Source organism: Scardinius erythrophthalmus, assembly GCF_964197995.2.
Source record: "Scardinius erythrophthalmus genome assembly, chromosome: 15".
NCBI lineage: Eukaryota > Metazoa > Chordata > Actinopteri > Cypriniformes > Leuciscidae > Scardinius > Scardinius erythrophthalmus.
The window spans coordinates 27,272,287-27,297,678 of NC_138235.1; the positions used below are offsets into that span (position 1 = coordinate 27,272,287).

The window sequence follows — 25,392 nt, forward strand, 5'->3', positions numbered from 1 at the left end:
AATTTTAAAAAGAGGATAACACGGTGTAGGCAACACCGATTTTTGTTTTTGTCGTTGTTCTCTGTATTGACAGCAATCCAAATTTACAAACAAATGAGCTCAATGTTAAAATTGACCGGAGTTCTCCTTTAAGAGAAATATTCGAAAGGGACAATTGTACTGTAAGCATCTAAAATCAATGTGGATGGGATAGCTCGGATAACTGGGTTTTGGAGAAATCTGATGAGATGGGTTTTAGCGCATACTGCATATTTAAATATCTCTTGTTTGATTGCACACTTCAGTTTCTGACATTGTTGAAATTATTTCTGAAAATCCAGGAAACACGTGTGAGAATACTGGTGTGTTTCAGGAAAAATCTGAGAAGCAAGAGTTTTGCTCTTTGTTCAATCTTATTGACTAAAAGAAAAAACAAATGTAAAATTAAAGAGTTATATAAAATTAATTTGCTATAATGGAAAATAGAAAGCAATCTCTCAACCTCAAACCAGCCAAACTTTGACAGCAGTTTGCATCTGACACATGGAGCACTCATCCACTTTACCCAATATTATCTCTTTTCATTGAATGGATGACTGCATTCATAAAGGTCATATACAAATGACAGAAACGAATAAACTTATAGCAGTTTTCTGTCAGTACCCCCATCACATTTTCTCTTACATTTAAAAGAAACTTACATTTACACTTACACTTCTTAACACAGTATTTTAAAGCACTTAAAGCAATTATTCAAATGAAAGCATTGTACACTGATGATCCAAACACTGTTGATGCTAATACTGTGATTGCTGCGAACTACGGCCAACTGGCTTCACTGAAAACTTAAAAAAGTAGCTATTATTTCCTCAGAATATAGTAGGGAAAGACATTCTACTTTTTTGTTTCGCGCAGAAGTGTGTAATTTCACAGTTTCCTAATTAAACTTAGATAGATAGATAGATGGATAGATGGATAGATGGATAGATAGACAGATAGATAGATAGATAGATAGATAGATAGATAGATAGATAGATAGATAGATAGATAGATAGATAGATGGATAGATAGACAGATAGATAGATAGATAGATAGATAGATAGATAGATAGATAGCCATCTAATCTACTTTGCACAGAAACAAACACGTCACTAAACCTTTTTAATGCATGTTAAAAAAGGCCACAGACAGCAAAGCCATCCATTAGTATTCATATAATATTTATGAAAAATAACAGCATGAGGGTGTTACATCCCTAAGACTGAGACTGACACATGCAATGTTACAACAACAGTGAACACGGTTAGTAAAGAACAGACCACTCTCTAGTGTACAAAAGAACATAACACACCAGTACATATGGGGAACAGAAAGTAGGGCGTGAATTTGTGTAGGTGCTTGTGCTACATTAAACGGTTTCCACTACACCATATAACGTGACATTTCGCAGTTTACTACGTTTTAGCCATTTAAGTAACGTTAGGCCTTCCTCCCTTGCTCTTTTCAGTACTGTCTGATACAGGAAACTTGTTTAATATGAGAATTCTCATTAAGTCAATGTCTCGCGTATTTTTTAATGGAGTATATATCATGACCATGTAGCCTAACTTTTTTGGCGTCGTTTAGTCTAGTTCGCTACGTTCGCTACAACGGCATAGCTAAACCAATTTCACAACTATACTGAGATTAAATTATTATAGAGTGGGATTTTTTATCGTAATAGAAGACTTTGATGGATTTATTTTTTTGTTCTGGCTGCTCGCTTCTCTCGAATTTTCGAGTACAGGCTATTACAAAACTCATGTTCCCTCCTCACAACAATGTTAAGCGATATACAAATTCAGGTCGCGATAAACTTAATCTACGTAGTTTATATAGCTAAAATATACAATGATGTGAGAACATAACTTACCTGATTTCGACGCCAGTTGTTTTAACACACGTAAAGAGATATAACTCTGCGCCTTCCGTGTGCGTTTGTTGTTTTTTTCTATCCACCTACTTTCACTTTACACTGACGTTGCTGCCTACTGGCCATCCTGATGCAGTTCTGCTACCTGGTGAATGAGAATCTTTATCCGGCTGGACAGAATTTAAAAATAGTTATCTATTCTGTTTTATTTACATTTACAGAAAATCCAGTTTTGTGTGTGTGACCGAAAATTCTACCTATTTTAATAGCCTATATCACATTTTTATCTTCATACTTCAAGGGATACTTTTGTGAGTATCTTCGTATTTTAATGTCTTCATACTTATCTAACAACTGAACACCTTCATATTTTTGTAAGTATCTTCATATTCTATTTATACTCCCTATTTTAATCGTTTTCTGTGGGTACGTCTGAATGTTCATTAATTTTTTAGATTAACGTTATTTTTTTTTATTATTGAAAGTATTTTATTAACATTAATAGCAACCTATTTTATTGGCTTATACATTTTCCCTTCTCTTTGCCACTCTTTGTATGCGTTTATGTTTTAGCGTCGCAAAAGTTAGCCATAAAGAACTTGAAAAAGAAAATTAAAGAGAAAATCCTCTTCTTAAATATCCAACAATAAGTATTTACCAACGACGAATATAAATATATTATAAGTTATAAATGGTATATATATATATATATATATATATATATATATATATATATATATATATATATATATATATATTCACACTATAAATGTATGTATGTATATATATATATTCGCCTTAAAAAAAATAAGTAAATAAATTGAGATAAAAAATTGTTATTATATTTAATGAAGGCAACGTAAATTAAATTGTTCTGAAAACCTGTGTGCAACCAAAGCAGGACACAACTGCACCACCATTGACCACAAAGGCAGACAAATTATACGTTGCCTTGTTAGCTCTCTCTCTCTCTCTAGTCTAGTATTTAGCCTATATTTATATATGTTTGTGTCTCAAAACCTGGAGAGCTAGCAAGACAACATCTCTTGCAACATATGCTTGTTCAAAAGAGGAGACTTTCTATATTTCAGGACAAAACGTCACTGGTAGGCGGGGAAACAACAACGCAATTTCTGCTAGAAACGCTTGATTTCCAGTAAGGAGTTTCGAAATGGGTTTCCGCTTATCAAAGAAGCTCTTTTTTCCGGCTTTTTTTTTTTTTGGTGCATAATTTCTTCTTGCCCGTCCTCAGGAAAGACATCTACAAAGGATATTTTTATTTTTAATGCACTAAAAATAAAAGTTGGCAGTGTTGCAATGTTTCAGTAAAGAATTTGCGATTTTGAGGAAAAATATACCAATTTAATGTTTACGGCTTTAAAATAAGCAAATCCAGCAATGAATTTATTTGATAATATACCTCATTTTGAATAATTCATGAATTTTGGATCCCGAGAGGTGAAATGTTGCCATGTCCGACCCTTATAAGCGACTAGTTTTTTTCTTTTGCTTGTAGGCAGCCTATAGTTTTTTTAAATACCTTCCCAAGAATCGTAGAAACAGATAAAATCGCTTATTCACGCGTAGTTTTTGTGAGAAACGTCGCTTATTTGGGTGATGTTTTATCCGTTTAGTTTGCTTGTTTTTTAGCGGATCTGGCAACACATCATCGTTTACATCAGGAAACGTTGAAGTCAGGAAACTGCATCGTCATTACTACAACTAATCATTTCAATTCTCACACCCACACCCAGAATAACATTATCCTTTGCTCGCCAATATCTTTGAGAAATATATGACTATAAAGAATAGATCAGTAGGCGACTAAAACAGTATTACAACATAAGATCTACACACACAAAAAGCAGTATTTTGTGCTACCACTAGAGGGCAGTGGGTCATTAGCCAATGTGAAAAGCGAACTGACCTGTGTTGGTCAATTGATGAAGTTGTTATGTAATAAAATGAAATGGTAAAACTGAAAAACATACTAAATGTAAAATAATAATAATAAGTTTCAAACATTATATTAAATCCAAACACATCTCATGTGCAGCATGACCAAGCAGGAAAGGTTGTTTCAAGCATCAGGCATTCCTCATATCAAAGCCCATTTCCTGACCGGTCATGATACATTTGCCCTGTCTGAGGCTATTGAGATAGGTCAGCAGAATGCTGTATGAGCTTCAGGGGTTGTTTTCATTTCCAGCTTTAACTTAAACAAAGTCAGAGTTGACTTGATCAATCTCCCGCTGATAGAGTTTGACAACCCCAAAATGGAATTCTGAAGTAACAAATGTTATCCATAAAAATTCCATAATAGTTGTGCAAAGTGTTTAACTTCTATGACAACAAACCATTTGCAGCTGTTTTGAAAAGTAACAACTGGAAAAAATAAACACATGCGAAGGAATGGACACTTTTTCTAAGATGTTATCATGCTATCAGAAATTCATTCCATATTTTTGTGAGGCAATTTAAACATTGTCAATTTAAAATTGTAAATTGTATATCTTTTTTAAAAAACAGCATAATTATATAAAAATAAATAAATAGATTAACATTTTAAGAGGAAGTCAAAAATCAACAAATTGTTATTGGGTTGACCTGGATTGTTTGTTTGCTCTGTATTTGTTTCTCCCCTCCTTCACCGCTGGTCATTATTTCGGGGTCCCCTTAGGTAAAGACCCAGCGCTGAGCAGCACTGATGGCAGCACATCTGGAATCAATACAGCCGAACTGGGTAACTAGAGGGTTTGGGGGGGGGGGGGTTAAGGCTAAGGGTTGGGCTAGTTACGGTTTTGGCCCTGGGGGTCCATGTGTCCCTGACTCCTAAATAGACTTGATTGCTAGCAGCTGGCAGCCTTAACTCACCCTGTGTCAGGGATCTCCTCTGATGTCAACCTTGTCTGTATCAAGGCTAGACAGGACAAAGGAGAGCAAGACATGAGCAGTCAGGAACAGAGGTATAGGCAGGGTCTGTGGGAAGTCTTGCTGCTCTGCATCTGAACCTCCTGGTTTCCATCATGATCGTTTCTGTATACTTTATGTGAAAACATGAAAGAAAATTGCCATTTAAAAATACAACAAAACAGAACAGATCTGAACCAGATATAATGTACAGTTGTAAGAATTATTGGCACCCCTGGTAAATATGATCAAAGATGACTGTAAAAATAAATCTGCATCGTTTTTTCCTTTTGATCTTCCATTTAAAAAATTCTCAAAAATCTAATCATTCATTGAAGTAAAATAATTGAAAGTGTGTGTGTGTGTGGGGGGGGGGGGGGGGGGTGACATTATGAAATAAATACTTCTCTTTGGCCACAATTATTGGCACCCTTTCATTAAATACTTTTTGCAATCTCCTTTTGCCAATTAACAGATCTGAGTTTTCTCCTATAATGCCTGATGAGTTTGGAGAACACATCACAAGAGATCAGAGACCATTCCTCCATACAGAATCTCTCCACATCCTTCAAATTCCCAGATCTATGTTTTATGCTTCTTCTCTTCAGTTCACCCCACTTATTTTCTAGGTTCAGGTCAGGGATGGGATGGTCATGGCAGAAGCTTCATTTTGTGCTCAGTGACACATTTTTGTGTTGATTTTGATGTTTGTTTTGGACCGTTGTCCTGTTAGAAGAACCAGTCACAGCCCATTATACGATTTCTAGCAGAGGCTGTCAGGTTTTGATTTTTTTATCAATTTTTATCTGTAGAATCAATGACGCCATGTATCTGATCAAGATGTCAAGGACCTCCAGCAAAAAAATAGGCCCACAACATTAAAGCTCCAGCGTTAACTGTGGGCATGGCATACTTTTTATCCCTGTTTGCACCAAACACATGGTAACTGGTGGGTTTGCTGTTTCATCTGACCATAGAATCCGGTCCCTTTTGAAGTTCCAGTCGTGTCTGACAACTGAATATGCTGGAGTTTGTTTTTGGAGGAGTAAGGAGCATTTTTCTTGAAAACCTCCCAAACAACATGTAGGGGTTGTTTGATTTTTTTTTAATAGGCTTTCTGACCCCAAGACTCATCTCTGTAATTCTCCATCTGTGATCCTTGGAGAGTCTTTGGCCACTCAAACTTTCCTCCTCACCATGCATTAAGACTACAGAGACACACGTCCTCTTCCTGGCAGATTCGTAACATCTTTAGTTGATTGGAACTTCTTAATTATTGCCCTTATGGTGGAAATGGGAATTTTCAATGCTTTGGCTATTTTCTTACAGCCACTTTCTATTATGTGAAGCTCAACAATCTTTTGCTGCACATCAGAACTATATTCTTTGGTTTTACTCATTGTGATGGATGATTAAGGGAATTTGGCCGTTGTTTCCTCATTTTATATTCCAACAACATAACTAAGTCATAGCTAGACAATGTTATGTTCCTAGCCACCCTTGTGAGCTAAAAATGTAAATATTAATGGAAATATACTTCAGAGATATTTTACTCATAAAAAAACGATTGGGTGCCAATAATTGTGGCCAACGTGTTTTGGAGAAAAACATTTATTTAATATAATTGACAAAACTCCTCTTTATTTGCATGTTAAAAAAAATGATATTTTAAGACAACCTGAGGTAAATATACTTGACCTTTAAAATCACCCATGATTATTTTATGCCAAGACCACTCTTAGATGTAAACATCCATGCTTTGTAATATATAGCCTACTTTAGCTTGGGGCATATGGATTCTTTATTTTTTTACAAATGCTATCTACAGATTTCATCCTTCAGACACTTGATGCTCATATCTGTTCAACTAGAATGCAGAATACATTTAGCCATAGTCGTGAATATTATTTTGTCATTTTTTTTTGAACAACACAGAGAAACTGTAGGATTTTACATTCTACATTGAGGTATTCGTATTAACTCTTTCCCCGCCATTGACCGGCGTTCTGTGTTTTCACTGTTATACAGTGGGTGCTATTACGCATCTTCTGAAAGAGTAGAGAATCTCCGGATTGAAACAGGCGAAGAAGATGCTGATAGCAGAAACAAGCGATAGCATGTGTAAGCAGATGCATATGTAAAATAACATGATCACCAACATGCTCAGATATTCCTTCAACAAAATATTCCAAGTGATGCTCACTGCAGAGCCAAATGACGCCCAGCTCCTCCTCTCTGGACGTAATGGAGCTTTTCCTAGTCCAGCTCCACCTCGGTGGACCATACTAGGGCCATGAAGGTTTTTTGAAAATGCTGGCTGGAAACTTTTTTCAAAAACTCTGGCAGGGAATAAGTTAAGTATTTGTAAAATGTTTATCACACATGTGCACTTTTGTGTTTTACATAATATATGGTGTACATATGAATGTGTCCATTGGCTCTCTTGACAGTTTTTTTACATACTGATCTTAACAGTCATTTTTTTCCTTTCCATAATGCTGAATCTGTACACTTTGTCATTCTGTAAATTTAGATTTTGCTCTAGCTCTGGAGTCAGAGGTCGAGTTCAAGCTGACCAGGTCACATCACTCAGAGTAACACCAGCAGGGATGGTTGCTATGGTGAGGGTTATGGTGGAAGAGATATAGGGATTGATGGGGATTTTTTGCTTGCTCAAGTAAATTTTCCGATACACTCAACAGGAAACAAAACACTCAAAAAAATTGGTGCTAGTTAGCATTGTGTAAACAAATTGCAAACTGTTCCTGTTTCTAGCTGCCCTTGATTATGGGCCTTTATTAGAGCTCATAAAACTGATACTGAACTAACTGTCTTTGGTCTATCAATTCAGTTTTTTTTTTTACACCCTTTTCAGTCACAGCTGAAATATTTTTCTTGCCAGTGACCTCTAAAAACACATCCAATTAATATAAAGTAAATTAAATGCAATGTATTCAGATATTCAGTGGATAATTCCAAAAAATATTTTTTAGTAAGTCCACAGCTTAGTTCACAGAAGATTTTTGTCAGTGCATGGTAATTATTGACCTTCAAATATGATTAACCCTTAGCGCTTCAACAAGGTGAGTGTGTTATTGAGTGGATGAATTGAAGGATATTATTTTATTCTACTGGCAGCTGGAGAACAATTATCCTTCAGATAGAGACTGGAGGGCAAGGACTGTAACCCTCCATTATTCATTTTAATCAGAGACTTCCATCAGCAATTTACATTAAATATGAGATTAATCTCCAGACTTTAAAAATATATTGGACATAATGGGGATTCCCAGATCAACTTCCCAGACTGGGGTATATATATGTATGTATATATATATCATAAGATTGATTTGCTTTTCTTTGTGGACTGTATTGAACATCTTTATTTGACACTAGAAGCAATCAAGATCATTTAATAGTATTTAAATGTTAAACACTGAATGAAATTAAGCAACATAGTAATGAACTTTGGAAAATATCCATTTCTGTGTTGAACATGTAGAAGCTACAAGTAAATATTCACTTACATTAAAATCATAGCCATGACCCTCAATATCCCACAAATCTTAGTTTCACTGACCTTATATTTTGAGATCATGTGCATGTAAGAGAAGGCAATTCACCCTTCTGCCACTTCTTGACATGTACAGGAAGTTGAGCCATGAGAGATTTTTGACATATTCTCTTTAATATTGTGTAATACTTTTTTCTTAAAATACAGTCTTTTTTGAGGTAGACCATTACATTTCAAGAACATTTTTAAAACAGACATCAAAAAAGACATGAAATAAATATTTTCATGTACAATATGCTGCAAAAATGAGGTAGAAATGGTTACAGAAAATGTACAAGAACAAGATCCAAGAACAAAGTTACTGTACTAATAGTTTCAAAACAGCTAATTAAAGACAATTTCGTTGGACAAACTGTTCAATTGCTCAGTATCTTTTGTGTTCTTATTTGAAATCAGCCACATAAATGACTTTTTTCATCTGAATAAAACCGGTGTATCTTTGGTTTTATGAATAAGAATTGGTGCTGATTTTTTCTACACAAGATGATGCATTTGTGTGCTTAGGATGTCCCTGAGTCTGCCAGGTTCTGTAGTTTTCTGTCTCTTCGGCACTGATCAATATGTGCTCCTGGGGTCATTCTGATTGACCTGTATGGCGTGAGTGAAGCCACCAGCTGTACTTGAAGAGCCGAACAGTGCTATAGGGTTACTGGACATCAATCAGAATATGGCTTCTCCAAAAGGCTGTGGTGATATAGAGGAACGGGGGGTGGGAAATCAGCTCATCACAAGGCTGTACAGGACCAACAACCAAGGGGACAACCCATTGTGTTAAGATGGGTGGGCTGAGGGTAAATGTCATGTCACAGCTGATCGAAATTCAACAATCCACAAAAGCCATTCTACAGACAATATAAATGAACTCAGTCTCAGTTTCTTCAGCAGTGGTGATTTGAAGACATTTGATAACTCTAGCTTTTGTGTACCTCATAGACGAAAAAGCTAAAAAACATTAAAACATTGGTAGAGGCTGCTCCATCTGGATTGTCTATTTGATGAGCATGTTTACAATTTTGTATACATTACACATGTATACAAATAACACAATTTATGATTAGACATGATTAGCTACCAATTATATAAAAAACAATCTGATTCTGATCTTTGGGTTGTTTTTTGTATTGTTTTTTTTTTGCTCTTCAAGTACTTACATAGTATATCTCACTGTCCTTCGAAAAACGGCCTACGTACCTTGGTCTCTATAAACAGTTTGTCCAACAAAATCAAACATCTGGTTTGCCATCTACAATAACACGTCATGAAGACAATCATCACTCCATCAAAAATCTACATCAAAAATAAAGGGTTAGGATAAGGGAAAATGTTTTCATATAGAGTTAAAACATGGATTTATGGCATCAGATATTCTCTGAAATACCTGAATTACATTCATTGTTTGTCTTGGTAGCATTTTCAAGTTTCACCTAAGAGGTAACAGCACAGATGCAGTGTGTGTACATGTCTGTGTCAGGTCTGTTGCTCACCTCCAACCTCAATGCTTACTACTAAGACCCTAAGATTACATACATTCTTTAGTTATCATTTCTGAGGTAAAGAAATTCTTCCTGAGTATTTTCAAACAAGACTACATATACTAATAAAATAAACTGAGTAAAGCAGAAGAGAGAAATAGACATTCGTGGACCCTTGCTTTTTTGTGTGTTTGAGGGTCCAGAGCAAAGGCTCTCACAAGATTGTGAGGAATGTTATGGGTTGTTTACATGATATTGTATTTGGATTGTAAAGGAAGTATTACCTTTAACAAAGTGTTCTGAAAGAAGTGTACCACTACCAACAGTATAAGCCTGTCACTTTCTATTATCTGACTTTCTATGGATTAGCAATTTAATACTTTTTGGGTAGCAACGCATACTCTTTTGGTAAAATGACCATTTTGACAAAGTGCACAAGATATGACCGCGGCCTAACAATCAATTTTGCAAAATACTGTTGCTTTCTTTCCCAAGAGGATGCATAACAGTAAATACCTTTTGGTGAATGCTGTAACTTGGACAATATAATGTTGTTGAGCATTTTTGGTAAAAACAGAGTAGTTTTGATAAATCCTAAGCCCTTTAACACCAAATGATCTTTAAAGTAAATCAACGCAAAAGATACAACACCACTGGAGTGGACTGGCAATAAATAGGATCCTGAGAGTTGCAATCAATGGGGGTATTTTTTCAGGAAAAAGTCAAGTGATCTATAACCTCCAGGTTTATTCCAGGATCAAGGCTAATTGGAATTCCAGTGAAATTCCAAAATATAATTCAGATATTTTATCAGATAAGCCAAGCAACTAATAAATGCCCCTTCAAGAAAGGCCTAATATTTCATTTCTTTGGGAAAAAAATAAAGTATATGTATATTTATAGAAAAACAACACACAATGGCATGTTCCCTAGATTAAATGCATTAAATCCAAAATGCCTCCCATTCATAAACTGTAATTTCTCAACGAGTTCCACTCTTTTGGCTGCAACAAGTTTTTAAAAACAATTGTAGCAGTCCTCAACCAGTGGCTGACTAGGTTCTCAGTGGCTATAAACCTTGCTCCACTCCATACAAGTGTCCAAATCTTTGGAGGTGCTGTGAGGACGTACCTTGCAGAAAGCATTTTCAAAGTCTTGGAGGGTAGGGGAAGAAAGGGATGCAGGGAGGCCGTGCAAGGGCACGGGTGCCGAGGCAGAAGCTGATGCCAGAGCCTGCTGGCAGAGCTGCAGCAGCTCCCAGACAGAGAAGCCTTCTGAACGCTGCAGTACTGCTGAAATCTCCCTTTCACCCAGACTGCAGCCATGGGGCACCAGTGCCTGCAGAAGCACGTGCCTGCGTGTGCTCGCATCTGGCAGGCCTATATGATAACGCTTGGAGAAGCAGCGCAGAAGGGGATCTTTGATCAAATCAGGCCGTCTTGTGGTGCACACCACCAGAACCAGGCTGCTCTGACCGTGTTGGATCTTCTCAAGCTGGGCCTGCAGTTGCTGTCTGAGACCTTCCTCTTCAACGGACTCCACCTCACTGAGCAGAACCACTGAAGGTTGTCGGGCCGTTGCCACCGAGAACAGGGTGATCAATAGTTGCTCTGCCTCTCCTTTCAATTTAGAGGCCAAAGTTGCACCACTCAGCCTATAGAAGGTAGCACCCAGTTGAGATGCCATGGATCGTGCCAGTGTGGTTTTTCCCCCTCCTTGAGGGCCAAACAGCAGGACCGTTTTGGGTGGGCGGATGGCAGGGTTGGGTCGCAGGACAGGCCACAGCAGGTCCTCCTCCAGTGCTGCTTTGATGTGACAGTTCCCAGCCAGTTCACTCCAAAGCAAAGCTGGACTGCAATCCTGCAGTTCTCGGCTTACTAGCTCCAGCATTTGGGGCTCCATGCTTTTCATAGGATCTGAGCACTTCTGAGAATGATGTTGGGAGAAGCCCTGCTCTGCACCTCTGCTCTCCCCAGTCATGGCTGCTGGGGGGCTGTAGTCCCCTGAGGCTCCATACGTTGGTGAAACCAAGGGCTTTAGCCCACTGTACTTTTCAACTTCGTCTCCTTCAAGGCTTGACTGAGATGAAGGTTTACTAGGCTTAAAGGTTTGAGGATCTGTGCTGCCCGTTCCAAAGCCATTTCCACGGCACTCAGCTTTATCAGTAACCCCATATGGAGAATCTCCCCCAGCTTTCATGGGGTCATAGCTATACTTCCTATAGCGTGAGCTATCTCCATCTTCCTCATCCAGGGTCATCTCAAATGCTTTTCTCTTCAGAGAGCCCCCAGGCTCTGAGCCCCCTAGACTGCTGTTCTGATAGCCATAGCTGCCACCAACCACTGTGGGTCTTGAGGGTAGTGGAGAGGGGGCAGCTATACCCGAGGGGATGTAAGGAGCTGTTGGGTGGGTGTAGCTAGGAGCAAGGCTAGTCTGGTGAGGGTAGGTGCTAGGGGGGTAGTTATACACAGGCGCAGAAGGTGTGTAACTGGGGAGAAGTGTGGGGTTAGGCTGAAGGGCATGTAACGAGGTTGGTGGAAGTGCTGAACTGGGTTGGGGACAGTACGCTGATGAGAGGTAGGTGCCGTTGTAACTGGGGGGGTAGTCACTGGAATGGGGCCCACTGCAGGAGCTGCTCCCACTGTAGCCTGAGTCTGAATGGTTGCTGTTAACAGCTGACACATTGCCAGAGCCTGGTGGGCCTGCTGATGTGGGAACCACCTTTGGCCCAGACAGACCATCATGAGATGAAGGAGGCACTAAGGAATATGCCCCATCAGTGCTGTGCGTAAGAGGCCAAGGCTCCAATTCGCTTTTCTGGCCTCCGTTGAGAGCCCCAAAGGCTCCAGGCTCAGGGTATGCGCCCACAGCAGGGCGTTCATATGGTGAGTCTAGAAGGCCTGAGTATTTCTCAGCATAGCGCTTCAGCAGGTTGGAGGCAGTAAGGGCCGAGATGTCGTCATTTGCCCAGGCATAGCTGTAGGAGCCACGGCCGCGGCTGGGGTAGAGCTCAGACTTGTGGGCAGGGGATGAGGTGGTGGAAGACACGTCCAAATGCTGCTCAGGCCACTGGCTCAGGGGCTGGGCATGCTCCGGGTTCCAGTGCATCTTCAATAGGCCTGCCGGAGATAGCAATTTGTTAGATTATGCAAGAATTTGCTGTATAACAAAAGTGTACGTTCCAAGCATTTACAAATAAGTATTAGATGGATATAGTGATTTTTTAAAAGAATTATAAGAAAAGTCAAAATGACTAATGGCAAAATATGGATGATTGTGGGGCTGATTTTTTGTTGCCATTTTGCTTGCTGAGACGACTCTTTTGGTATTGTGTGCATGCACAGAGGGAGTCTTTTTTTTCTGCAGTAAGTATAAAAGAGAAGGGCTGTGAATTTTCTCCTTTCAAGCCCTCAGCCATGTAGCAGCCTTGTGTTGCCATCTGCAGTTCTCCCAAAGGAGAAACTGTTATCACCCTGCGCATGTTTCCCTCAATACATCCCCTCCCACCACCACAGTTCATCCACAAAGCAATTTTCCAAAAGGCCTCTATGGTCAGCTTGACAGAAGGAGGGAAAGAGAGAGAAGAAGGAACAGAGGGGGAGAGGGAGGACCAATATGGGGGAAAAGGGGGGTTGGGACGGGTGGACGAAATAGTTGTGCTATTCATTGGCCACTTCCCATGAAGCACTGGGAGTGTGGAATGCCCTTTCCTCTGGCTTTCTCCAGGACAGCTTTCCTGTGATTAATTATGCTGTCCTAATGCTAAGGGGGTCTTAATGCACATGAGGAGTGGAAAATAAACCTCAATAAAAAAAATGTCCACATCCAGTCACTGCCATGTCCTTTCATAATGCAAATTCCTTTATTCAGAGCTTTTCTGTACTTCTAAAATTGCAATACACTTTAACAGCATCACAGTTTAAAGCCAATCATAAGAGATGAATTCTAAAATGAACAAATCAAAAATCAAAATGTTAATTACTAAGGTGTATGCATAATTAATGTCTGTTAATAGTAAAAAGATCTTATTACTTCAATTGGAATTGCATTTTTTTCTTGGTATTGAGAATTTCATGGAGCAGAGCTTTAAAACCAGCAATTTCATGAGGGTCTGCAACTGCACCTTCCAGAGGCATTAGCTAAATTCCACACATATCTTGGCATTATTGAACTGTCAGGAATCAGCCTGGGGTGCGGGCTACAGGGGGAAATGGGGAAGTAAATGGAATAAACTGCAAATCTTCAACATAGGCTGCAATCGGAGGAGAAAGTGATGATTTGTTTTTCACGCTTCTGTCAGAGTACGCAAGCTGCTGCTTTATTGCCATTTAAATCAAGCCTCAGTTCTGTATGCTATGTTCCCCCTTACTGTTTTCTCCCAAAAACTTGGCCCTCCCCCTTTGTGTGCTCTTTCTGTTTCTCAAACTCTCACCCCTCCCGTCACCAAACCTTCCCATGTGTGTCTTCAGATTACGCCTGCTATTTATTCCAAAAGATCACACCAACAGACCAGATGGCCACTGGATTACCATGTCCTTCATATTCATCTCTAGATCCTCAAGTTCCCCACATCCAAACTAACTCTTTACCCCTATTTCTAATATAACTACAAGATAAAACATAAAAACGTCTCAGAAAATGTAAACAAGGTGAATACAGGTAAAGTATTTGGTCATTGTCCAGTCAGTAGAAACAGTGTATATCCAGCAGGACAATCCCATCTGCAGGCTGGTTTGTGAAGTGCTGTATGGAGCACAATAATGGGGCCAGTGTGCGACAGAGATGGATGGCAGCCCAGGGGAGCTCATAAAACCTGCAACGGGTAGGAAAGGAGGAGGGGGAGTGGACAGCAGGCGCTCCGGCCGCCGTGTGTGCATGTGCATGCACGCGCATGAGTCTATGTGAGAGGATGGGGTTTGACATTAGAGAGGTCATTCAGGCGGCCAAACTGCTGTCCACTCCATCAATATACATGAGTGTGTGTGCACCAAGACACACGGGAAATCGTTTCCAAATTGGACATGGAAGTGCTATTTGGGTAAGGCTACTTCAAGAGTCCTACTCAGCTAAAAGTGCTACCCATTAGTGTTGTCAAAAATATAGATATTTCGATACGTATCGATGCTGAAATAACTGAAACGATTCCAATACTCCCAATACTTCCAAATACTGCACACTCACTCTGTCTTCCCTCCAACGGCGAGTTGACACATACACGCCTCTTCTCACTAACACGTCTCATTTGCTCCGGTTGAATAGTGTTGGTGTCACATGGGTTTTGGGAATTGCACATAAATGTACTCATTCCTGTAAGTTTTTACGCTCATACCCAAAGCACGCACACCACTGATTAAACTATAAGTGGTGCGCACATAAAGCTGGCGAGTACCAAATTGAGTTCTATTTTGTGGCTTATTGCACTTGATGTCAAAATGCCCATCTTAGCGAGTATTCAGATAAACACATTTGAGAAAGTAAATAGTTGAGAAAGAATTTGCATGTTGTGTGACAAACAGTATATTGGATCCGAGCACAAGCTCTTAAAGTGACGGCAGTCTAATTTACTTGCTACTGTCATGTTATTCAAAGAAAAAAGGAAAAAAAGAAACTCACTTGTCTTGAATGAATTACTTTTGTAACTTGAATTTTTAGCATTAACCTGTATTTAATTTTTACAATGAAGTGTAAACATTTTTACAACTATCCAGTGTTATTTTACATTTGATTACATTATTTCATTTCTATAGTATTTCTTACCCAAATACAATTGGTAGACCCACCTGAAAAACTTAAAGCCATGTTTATTTAATTTTATTCTATTGTATTTATTTGTGGTATCATTTGCAATTTGTTTATTTGTTCTTATTTTATAAGAATCTGTTCTGTATCTGTTCACTTGTCTTTTTTTGTGTGTAAATTTAAGTCTCAAATAAAGCCTCCCTGTGCTCTGTGGAAGCTTTTGCCACAAAATTGCCCAAATTATCAAAAACTTATGAGATAATAAAAGTAACGTATGGCAGCATATATGGCTGTTTTCCCTGTGGCATCAAAAAATGGTATCGAATACTCAATATTTTTCAAGGTATCATCGAAGTTAGAAATTCCAGTATCGTGACAACACTACTACCCCATTAGTATGAAATCAACCACAGATGAACTGTCCTGCAATTAGAGCTATGCCTCAGCTGGGACTATCTAATAATCTAGATGTGTTAAAAGTGTTTCTATTTAAATCACCACAGCAGCTGAAATTAACTCATTCTGGGCATTTGAGAATAGATGGTCCAATTACACTGGTAGAAGTGGGAATGACTACTGAAGGATATTCATTTCAGTGAATAAATGACAGTATCAAACCAAGAAATAATTTATAAAATGTGCCAAAAGAGAGTGAGATGATACGTTTTGATAAATATAGCAGCAGTCACATAAGAACAAAGAATGTTCTCATTAAGATTAGACAAACATCAAGCTCCTGAACTCAATTTACATTTTAAGGTTCTTTTTGCATGACAAAAACTGTACATTTGTCTTGCTAAAGCATTTGCAGCATAACATGTATAATGAGAAATTATGCAATGCAAAATAAAATAAAATAATGATTGATAATACATTATCAATTCTATTATTTAATATTAATAACATTCATTTTAACTAATACAATTAAATATCAGTAGTGCCAAAACATTATTTATTTTTATATATTTTTATAGTAGCAGATATCTAATAATTTTCAGCAAAATTTTCAGTAACCACTACCATTGTAAAAATGCACTAGCTGCAGTAAGCCATAATTAAATCATTCCTCGTTTAAACTATAAATGATCAAGTGCACCTTTAAACAAAAATAATTTTAAAAAGAGAGAGACTGAATTGAACAGGTAATTAAGATAGATAGACCAAAAGGCAAAACACAGTATTAACCCAAGTGTATGAGAAATGCTAGAAAAAGTGCAGCTTTATCTCAATTTTGTGTCTCAACACGGACACAACAACATTTCAGTCTCCCTCTCACACACATAAACCTAAATTATAGCCACAGGACCAGTTCTAATCACACATCATTAACTAAAGATGCGTAAACAGAGCTATAGAGCAATCCTGGCCATTGCTTTGTGTGAGCAGCAACGAGTAGCTTGCCGTGGTGGCTCTGTGCGGGTCCGAGGCTGGCAGGGAGACAGATGTTTCAACTGGTCGCCTTACTGTCTGTGTGTCCATTGTTGCACAACCCATCCAGCAGACGTCCTCCTGGCCTGACAATCCTGTTGGTCCTGAGACAAAAGCTGAGGGATCCTATTGTCAGAGGCCTGCCTAATTATGGAAATCTTATTAATCTATTCAGGAGCAGTGCGCTGACAGCCTTTGTGCTGTCCTGGGATTTATTGAGGGTTCCTTTGGAGATGTGCGTGTGTGTTTGTTTGTGTGCGCCATCTTGATATTTCACAAATATATGTGGAACCAAATAAAAAACGGAATCAGTGAATATCAGTGGGTTTTAATAAACCATTTCTAGATAAATAAATAAAAAAGTTAGGATAACCAAAATATTAGTTATGACTCTTATAGCCACTATGCGACTACAAGCAGGATGTCGGAGCAGAAGGTTCTGCAATGTGAGAGCCGAGCAGGCCCGGCTGCCGGAGGATGCTCAGCTTTTCACAGCTCCCCAGGGGTCCCTGTGCACTTTCAGGCCACGTCACTTTTGTTTTCCTGCCCTGAGGAACAAAACCTACATGGATGCAACAAGCCTTCTGGGACACGGGGCCATTAAACCAGGCAGATTGCACAGAGGCCAGTTGTAAACAGGAGCAGGCTGAATCAATCCAATCAGGTATTATGGTGGGTACCCATTCCCTAAACCCCACACATAGATTTAAGTAGGTTTATCTACTAAAGACACCCCCCTCATTGCAAATTCAAATATCAAATCCTACAAACACTGTTCAAGAGACCCTCTGCATCTGCACTGCAACTAAACAGCACACTGACAAATCCAAAGAGTACACATCCAGCTACCCTAACACTGTTGAAATAAGAGACAACTTTAAAGGGAAGCAACCGGGAATAACAACACACACACACACCCGATTGCTCAGTTCAGAGTATTTGATTAATTACTACCACTTTCTGTCAGTTAAACTTCAAAACAACCAAAAAGAAGTTGTACGGGTGAACAGTGAGCATCCTGTTAGGAATTATGTCCTGAAACTTCAGCCCACAGTGCTGGTATGTGTGGAACTCCCTTTGAAGAACGCAGATGCTACAAAAGAAGGGCTCTTTCAAGAGAGAATAAAGATGAAGGAGGGAGAGAGAGGGAGAAAGATGATAGAGACAGAGAGAAAGGGTAGATCTGGTTGAAAAGACTGCAGAGGGAGGATTGTGTTTACATGAATTAATCACCTCAGTGCAGATAAGATGGCACCCAGCGTTCTAATCATCAGCTGATTTGTATTCTGTATACAGACGTCTCTGAATCAATGCTTTAGGCTGAGGAACTGCAAAATGTCAATGATGTAAGCCCATTGGGCATTTTAAAGTCATGCAAAGCCTTTACGATAGTTATATCGTATATTGATACTTCAGGCTGTACAGTGTTGGTACTTCTTATTTTCATTTAAATAAAAATAAATAAATAGAGATATTCTATATTTCAGTATAAATGATACAAATAAAAAAAACACTTCAAATATGTAGTTTTCAAAAATATTTCTGTCCCTGTGGCAGAAAAAAGGCATATTGTAGGCATGCACAATGGTGATGCACACCAATTAAACTAAAAAAAAAACATATCAATAATGATGTCTTGTGAAAATCTGTTATGTTCCTGGATGAAGGCAGATCAGATAAAGAATAAAGAACATAAGGAAAAATTTGTGTGAGGTCCTTACTTAAAAATCCTGACAGCAGCTCCTCATAATTTACAAGGCATGCATAACAGGGCAGAACTATGAAATTTTTTATGAAGTGATGCATTAGTTACAGCAGTGTGGTTAACATGATCTCTCTGTCTCTTTCTTTCTGCTCATCTGCTCCCTTTTCATGGACCTAAAAAGATGTAATAGCAGAAGAGGCGGTGGGCCTTACGAGTTTTCACACCTGCTCCTCTGCACGCTGCCAGACGCCGTGGCTCTTTTCAGCCAGGCCCCGTGGGGTCCCAAGAGGAAGGAGCCTATCTTCTAGAGTGGCAGTGAATGATCAGATTTTTTTCTTCTCTCTCTCGCTCTCTCTCTCTCGCTCTTTCTCATGTGAGCTGCAGTCCATAATCTCTCAGCTTTGAAGGTGTTATTGCTTTGCCTTTTGGGACACAGTAAGTTGCAATCCGTGGTTTCATGTTAATGATGACTAGAATAAAAATGGGGGGGGGGGAATCAAGTGCAATATCTGTTTCAATTGTGAATAAATACTTGTGAACATTTTAGCTCATTTTGCAATGAAAATGAGAAAAACCCATAGCCTTGGTGGTTTGAATGAATGATTAGATGCTCATAATTTTAAAAACAACATCCCCATCCCCCTGACCAGCCAATTCTTGTCCACAAATGGCCACATGCCTGGGACCCCTCCCCTTTAAGAAAAACAGGGTTCCTATTTTCTGCGGCCGCAGGCCAGGTTTAGGTCATTGTGTCCACTAATATATCAAAGAACAGCTGTCCTTAGGCTCTGTGATGACCAATCACCCCCTTCCATCTGTCCCTCTTACCCAATCTCTCCTCCATCTCCTTCTTCCAATCCCCCCCCCCCCTTCCTTTTCACCCTGCCCCCTCACGGAGTGTCCAGACTGCGTATCAGTGCCCTCTCTCGAATTCCCTGGCCGCTTTATTTAATAACCCTACAACCGTGTTGGGATGTTCTGTCTGCACACTCACAAATATGACTTGGATTGAACGCTGGACATAAAGTATGTTACGCAAATGCCTGATCTGAAAAAACTCGCTCCAGCTTAAAGGGATAGTTCATCCAAAAACCTAAATTCTGTCATTTACTCACCCACATATCATTCCCCGAACCTGTATGACCTTATATTTACATTTATGCATTTGACAGACGCTTCGATCCAAATCGACTTCCGTTGCATTTGATCAGTTTTTGCTTTCCATGGGAATCGTTGACCTTTGCAGTGCCATGCTCTACTGTTTGAGCTACAGGAATGCTTTATGTATCTTCTGCAGAACACAAATGAAGATATTTTGAAGAATGTTTTCAACCGGCTTTGTCCATGTAATGACAGTCATCGGGGTCCCTATGGACTTTCACTGTATGTGCAAAAAACAAAAACTCCTTCTGTGCTCCAAAGACATACATGTTTGGAAAAACATAAGGCCACAATATTCATTTTTGAGCAAACTATACCTTTAATTAGAGAACCATGGACAAGCCTTTTGAGTGATATCTTGGAGCAGTGATTGCAAGCTTCATGCCCAATTACCCTCAGAAGTCCGGGACTTAATTGGAAGCCTAATTGTGGCAGCAACGTGCCTAATGAGCGGTCTTCAACTATGGTGAGATGATGAGCTGAGGCAGGGGGGTCCCAGGCAGAATGTGTATCGCTAAGTCGCTTTTCCTATGGCCGCAGATTCTTTTCCATCTCACTGACTGCACTGCGGCCTAATTAAAGTCCATTCACACCCAATGCTAATGACCCTGCGCTCATTCACACAAACACTTCAGCACCTTGCCTGTTTACTCAAGGGTCCGCATGCCTCTCCAGAAGCGTATTCACCCTGTCGCTCTCATTAGAATAGATGTGTTAGATGCTCGTTGTTAATCTCTCCTTCTGCGCCATCCAAAGCGCCCCTTCCTATAGACCAAACTCAAAGCCTTAATGACTTAACAGATGCAATTAGAGTGCTTCATCTGCCCAGGCCTTTAGTGTGGAGTAGGGAAGAAATGAGGTCATAATGCGAGAGAGCTGAGGCTATGCTTGTTTCTCTTTACACAAGGAATATGTTGGACAGCAGGGCCCCCAAGCAACAAGAGTTAGAGAACTCATGGGCTGCTGGCCTGGGACTGATTTAAGGGTGTGTTTGAAGTGCAGATTACAGATTCTTTGCACCAAATCCCTCCAGGAGTATCCATGGCCCCAGGAATCTCTCTCAGATTTCCTTCAGCTCTGACTCTGAACCTCTTCAGCTTATGGTTCCTTCATGCTCATCAATGCAACACTTTTGTTTGTGGATGCAATGAGAGTATATGTAATTGCATGTGACAGACATCAAACAAGTGCTCAAACGAACATTTGGAGTACAATCATGCCTGTCCTCTTGATTCAAACATAAACATTGATGTCAGAAATGCTCAGTTGCTCCACAAAGTAAATTCCAGCATGGATGTGACACTATTCACATATATACCACATAAGCAGCCTTACATTCACCTGGCTCCAGCACAGACGAATTATGAGGCAGAATGAACAGAAAGGACATATCGGGACTGTGAACGACCTGGAGGAAAAGGAATTTGCCTGGCTTTAAAAGCTCAAAGGGTAAACTCTGAGGGATATCTAACACCTTTGTGTGCTGTCCTAATATCACACTAGACACTCAGGGAAACATTCACATACACATATATGCACAGTCCGTAATCATCAAACTTTAGAAACAAAAAGATCAGTTCCAAAATCTAAATGCATGCTGCAGTACTGGAAAATCAGGATCTGCGACATGAGCAATCTCAAATCAGTGGTTAAGAGGTTTGTGCACTAAATTACACACACAAACAACAACTTTCTAGATCTTCAAAGAATTTAAAATATTCTGACAGGGCTTTGTGACATTTTTGAAAATAAAGTGTGCAAAGAGAGACTAGACAGAAAAGAGTTTCAGATTTGAAACTATTACTGATTCATTATACAAGGAAAGGCAGACCTATAATAAACTATAAACATAAATTAATAATCAATAAATCATTTATATACAAACTAACTTCCAAAGTAAGATTTTTTTTATTTAACAAGAAATCTCCAATACTCACTGTTTATCTATTTGACAAAAATACAGTAAAAATAGAAATATTGTGAAATATTGTGTAAATTTTAAATAATTGTTTTCTATTTTAATATATTGTAAAATGTAAAGTATTCCTGTGAATTTTCAGCATCATTACTCCAGTCTTCAATCTCACATGATCCTTCAAAAATATTTCTTATTATTATTAATGTTGAAAACATGTAAAATTAACCTGCTTAATATTTTTGTGGAAACCATTATACATTTCTTTAAGGATAATATTTTCAGGAAATAGAAATCCTTATGTTACATTATAAATGTCTTCACTGTCACTTTTGATCAATTTAATGCATCCTTGCTGAATAAAAGTAATTTCTTATTTTGCATTAATCTTACTCACCCGAATTCCACCCAAAAGTGGAATTATGATTACTGATTATACTAAAATATAAAAGCTCTTCCCTTGATCAAAACAAGTTTTTCCTGTCTTCTAAAACATATGTAGGCCTACAGAATGCAGTTCTAACTATTTGCACGACAAAATGAATTTATCAAAACAAACACAAAAAGTAATTCCATCGGCACATTTGACAAAGGTCCTCTGAATGTCGTGCTTAATGGAATTATAACACCATATTAGACATCAATGGTAATCGGTTGCTGCAACAACCTAGCAAGCCAGCTGAAAGGTATTCAAGCTGGCGACTCATTAATACATGATTACATCTCAAATTGAGGTGCCTTGGTCCTTTAGTTTGATTTCCCTCCCTCTTTTCATGTAACTGTCATGCCTATATAGCACAGAGAAGAAGAGCTAAAGAGTGGAGAAAAAAGCATCTCTTCAGGCAGAACTGGGGGAAGAAACCCCATGCTGGCCTACAAACAATGCTGTTTTGGAGAGGGCCAGCGCGGAGCCCAAATGAAGCCTGGCAGGGGGGTTAGGAATGGGGGCTAAAACTGGACACGTCAGTTATTAGGTCAGTCGAGAACAGTGAGGAGGGGGAAGAGAGCTGGAGAAAGGGAGGCAGAAAAGAAGAGAAAGAAAGACAGACAGAAAAGGACAGAGATAGAGGAAGTAACTATGCTAGTAAGCTGGACACTGGTGGGTAATCATGGTGAGATGACACTGGCAGAACCACAGGGTTTCTGCTGGTAGAGCCATCAGCTCACCCCCACACCTGTCCTACCAACCATGACATATATACTTTGGGTATTTTCATTAAAACGTCATGATGAGGACACTGGGGTGAACATCTGAGACATTTCGTTTTTAAACTGTGGCTTTGTTCAAACTGGTTTACCAACAAACCAAATACCTAAGTAGCCGTAGGGGAATTTTTTACTAGTCTAGTGTTGACAATAGGTTATTTATTGCCTTTTCTGTGATTTGACGTTAAAAAGGTTACACTTACTATAGGGAACAATGGGACTCAGCATTCTGCGGATCTGGTCTCGATTATGGTAACAGTTCTGCGGAGAAACCCAGGTTAGCGTCTGTACGGCTGTAGTCCATCGCTGGCCTCTACTCGCATTGGGACTCTAAAAAACGTGTTCCTGAAAAAAAGAAGAAAAAAAAGAGGAGGAGGAGAATTCAGGAGGGGTTAATGTTCATCATTTACGCATACACTGCACTGCATAATAAGCAGTGTAAACAATGTAAACAAACAAGTTTATGATGCATATATGTGAACATAGTGTGCAACCTACAATCAATAGCCTCTAAGGCTTCATCTCAATTTTAGGCAAGAGTGAAACAGTCACGGACACAGGGACTCTCACTGTGGGCTGAACACACACAGGGGTATTCATTAAGAGCCTGCACACAGGCATTAAGCTGATTGTATGGTTGTGTCCAGCTTCTAAAGAGGGCTTTCTAAATCTCCCTGACAAAAAGCACCATGCATACCATAGCCGTTCCCCTCGCCTCATAACAGCAGCCAGAGAGCATGCTTTCACAAAATTAAGCTCATTTCATCCCTTGCCACACACTCTCCTGGCTCAATTATCTCTTTTTTTCTATGAGAAAAAAAAAATTAAACAAAAGACATATTAAACTACCGTATATTGGCAATCACATACACACATATATATTGCATTATTTATCAATGAATGAATAAATAGCATTATATATCATTTCTTATAAAGTATATAATTTATTTATTATATAAAATCTGTTTCTGAAATGACTCACAAATATATACATATATATATTTTTATAAATAATAACAATCTAATATCTAGTGAATTTAGTATATCTAAAAATGCAGCATGAACAATTAGTTTGGTGTGTCCTAAAGGACAGCGTCATTCCTTCTCAAGTGAGCGTGTAGGATAGCTCACACATGAATGAAAAATATTACATAATAATGTTAGTCAAACAGCGTGGCGTCCAGCCCTGCTTTCAGGAAATGAAATGGCAACTGACACACCATTCTTTACAAAATGATGCTAAAAATGAAATAAATATTTTTTTGTTAATGTGTAAATATGTATTTTTAATCACACCAATGTTTTAATGATCAGTTTATTATTGAATCTGGTCAAGTTAACATATACATGTGTATATATACACACCTGTAAATGAGTACACAACATAATACACAAAATATTTTTATTTAATATAGTCTATTTTTATTTAGAGGTTCATGCATAGGTTTTAATACAAAAATTAAAAATGTTATATTTCATGTAACTGTTGGTTTTGTGACAAAAATGAGAAATTGAGTGAAACTTATATTGTTAGACTCAGGAGATAAATCAACTAAGAACAGAAAAAATACAAAACTTTATTCCAGGGTGATGCTTTTACAATACTTTAAACTTGACATGGAAGCTTTTACATTTGGTCACTGACTGAAATACTATCCTAAATAAACAACCTCTAAACTTGCAGAGAATGAAGCCTGACACATCTATATACCAAACTCATGCACACACATGCAGACAGCAAGAGTCGTTCGCCTAAAAACCCGACACCTGCATGCAGTGCGGGGAATGCAGAAGAGGCTGTTTCACATTAAAGGAGGGAGAATGCAATGAAACGGAGAGAAGAAGAAGAGTACAGGCTATCAGGAGAAGTAGAGGACAGTGCAATGCAGAGTTAAGACTTTCAATCATTTACAGCTTCAGATGAGAACAACAGCAGCAAACTGTCCAGTTTAATAGTCAAGGTAGACTCACCTACTCATGCCTGCATTTCCACATCAGATTCAAAAGCTGTTAGATAATCCCTGGAGCAGACAGGCTCGTGTGTGCAGTACTATGCTTTTTTTCCACATATGGGACACGACTAAACTCTCTCTCTCTCTCTCTCTCTCTCTCTTGCTCTCTCTCTCTCTCTCTCTCTTTCTCTCTCTCTTGCTCTCTCTCCCTCCCAACCAGTGACAACAGAGCACCCACACACACACACACACACACACACACACACACACACACACACACACACACACACACACACACACACACACACACACACACACACACACACACACACACACACATACAACAATTACCCTCCCCCAGCTTTCCCCAACCCCCTCTCCCTACCTCTCTCTCTCTCTCTCTATTTTTTGTTAAAACTATTTAAGCAGAGAGAGAGAA

At 39.0% G+C, this 25,392-nt stretch overlaps 2 protein-coding genes across 2 annotated transcripts in view; both read right to left on the bottom strand.

Annotated features, from left to right (window-relative positions):
• stat6 (signal transducer and activator of transcription 6, interleukin-4 induced) overlaps positions 1-2,025 on the bottom strand; it is a 39,061-nt gene extending 37,036 nt beyond the window's left edge. The window contains exon 1 of the mRNA XM_081387558.1: positions 1,892-2,025. The gene's annotated coding sequence lies outside the window, so the exon portion shown is untranslated. The remainder of the gene's footprint in view (positions 1-1,891) is intronic.
• A 6,456-nt stretch (positions 2,026-8,481) lies between these two features.
• Positions 8,482-25,135, bottom strand: fignl2 (fidgetin like 2). Its single transcript, XM_081386316.1, has 3 exons — positions 24,973-25,135; positions 23,205-23,346; positions 8,482-12,966 (listed from the first exon to the last, which is right to left on the bottom strand). Exons 2-3 carry the CDS (start codon positions 23,227-23,229, stop codon positions 10,910-10,912), a joined length of 2,082 nt encoding a protein of 693 aa, XP_081242442.1. The 5' UTR covers positions 23,230-23,346; positions 24,973-25,135; the 3' UTR covers positions 8,482-10,909.
• Positions 25,136-25,392: the final 257 nt, after the last annotated feature.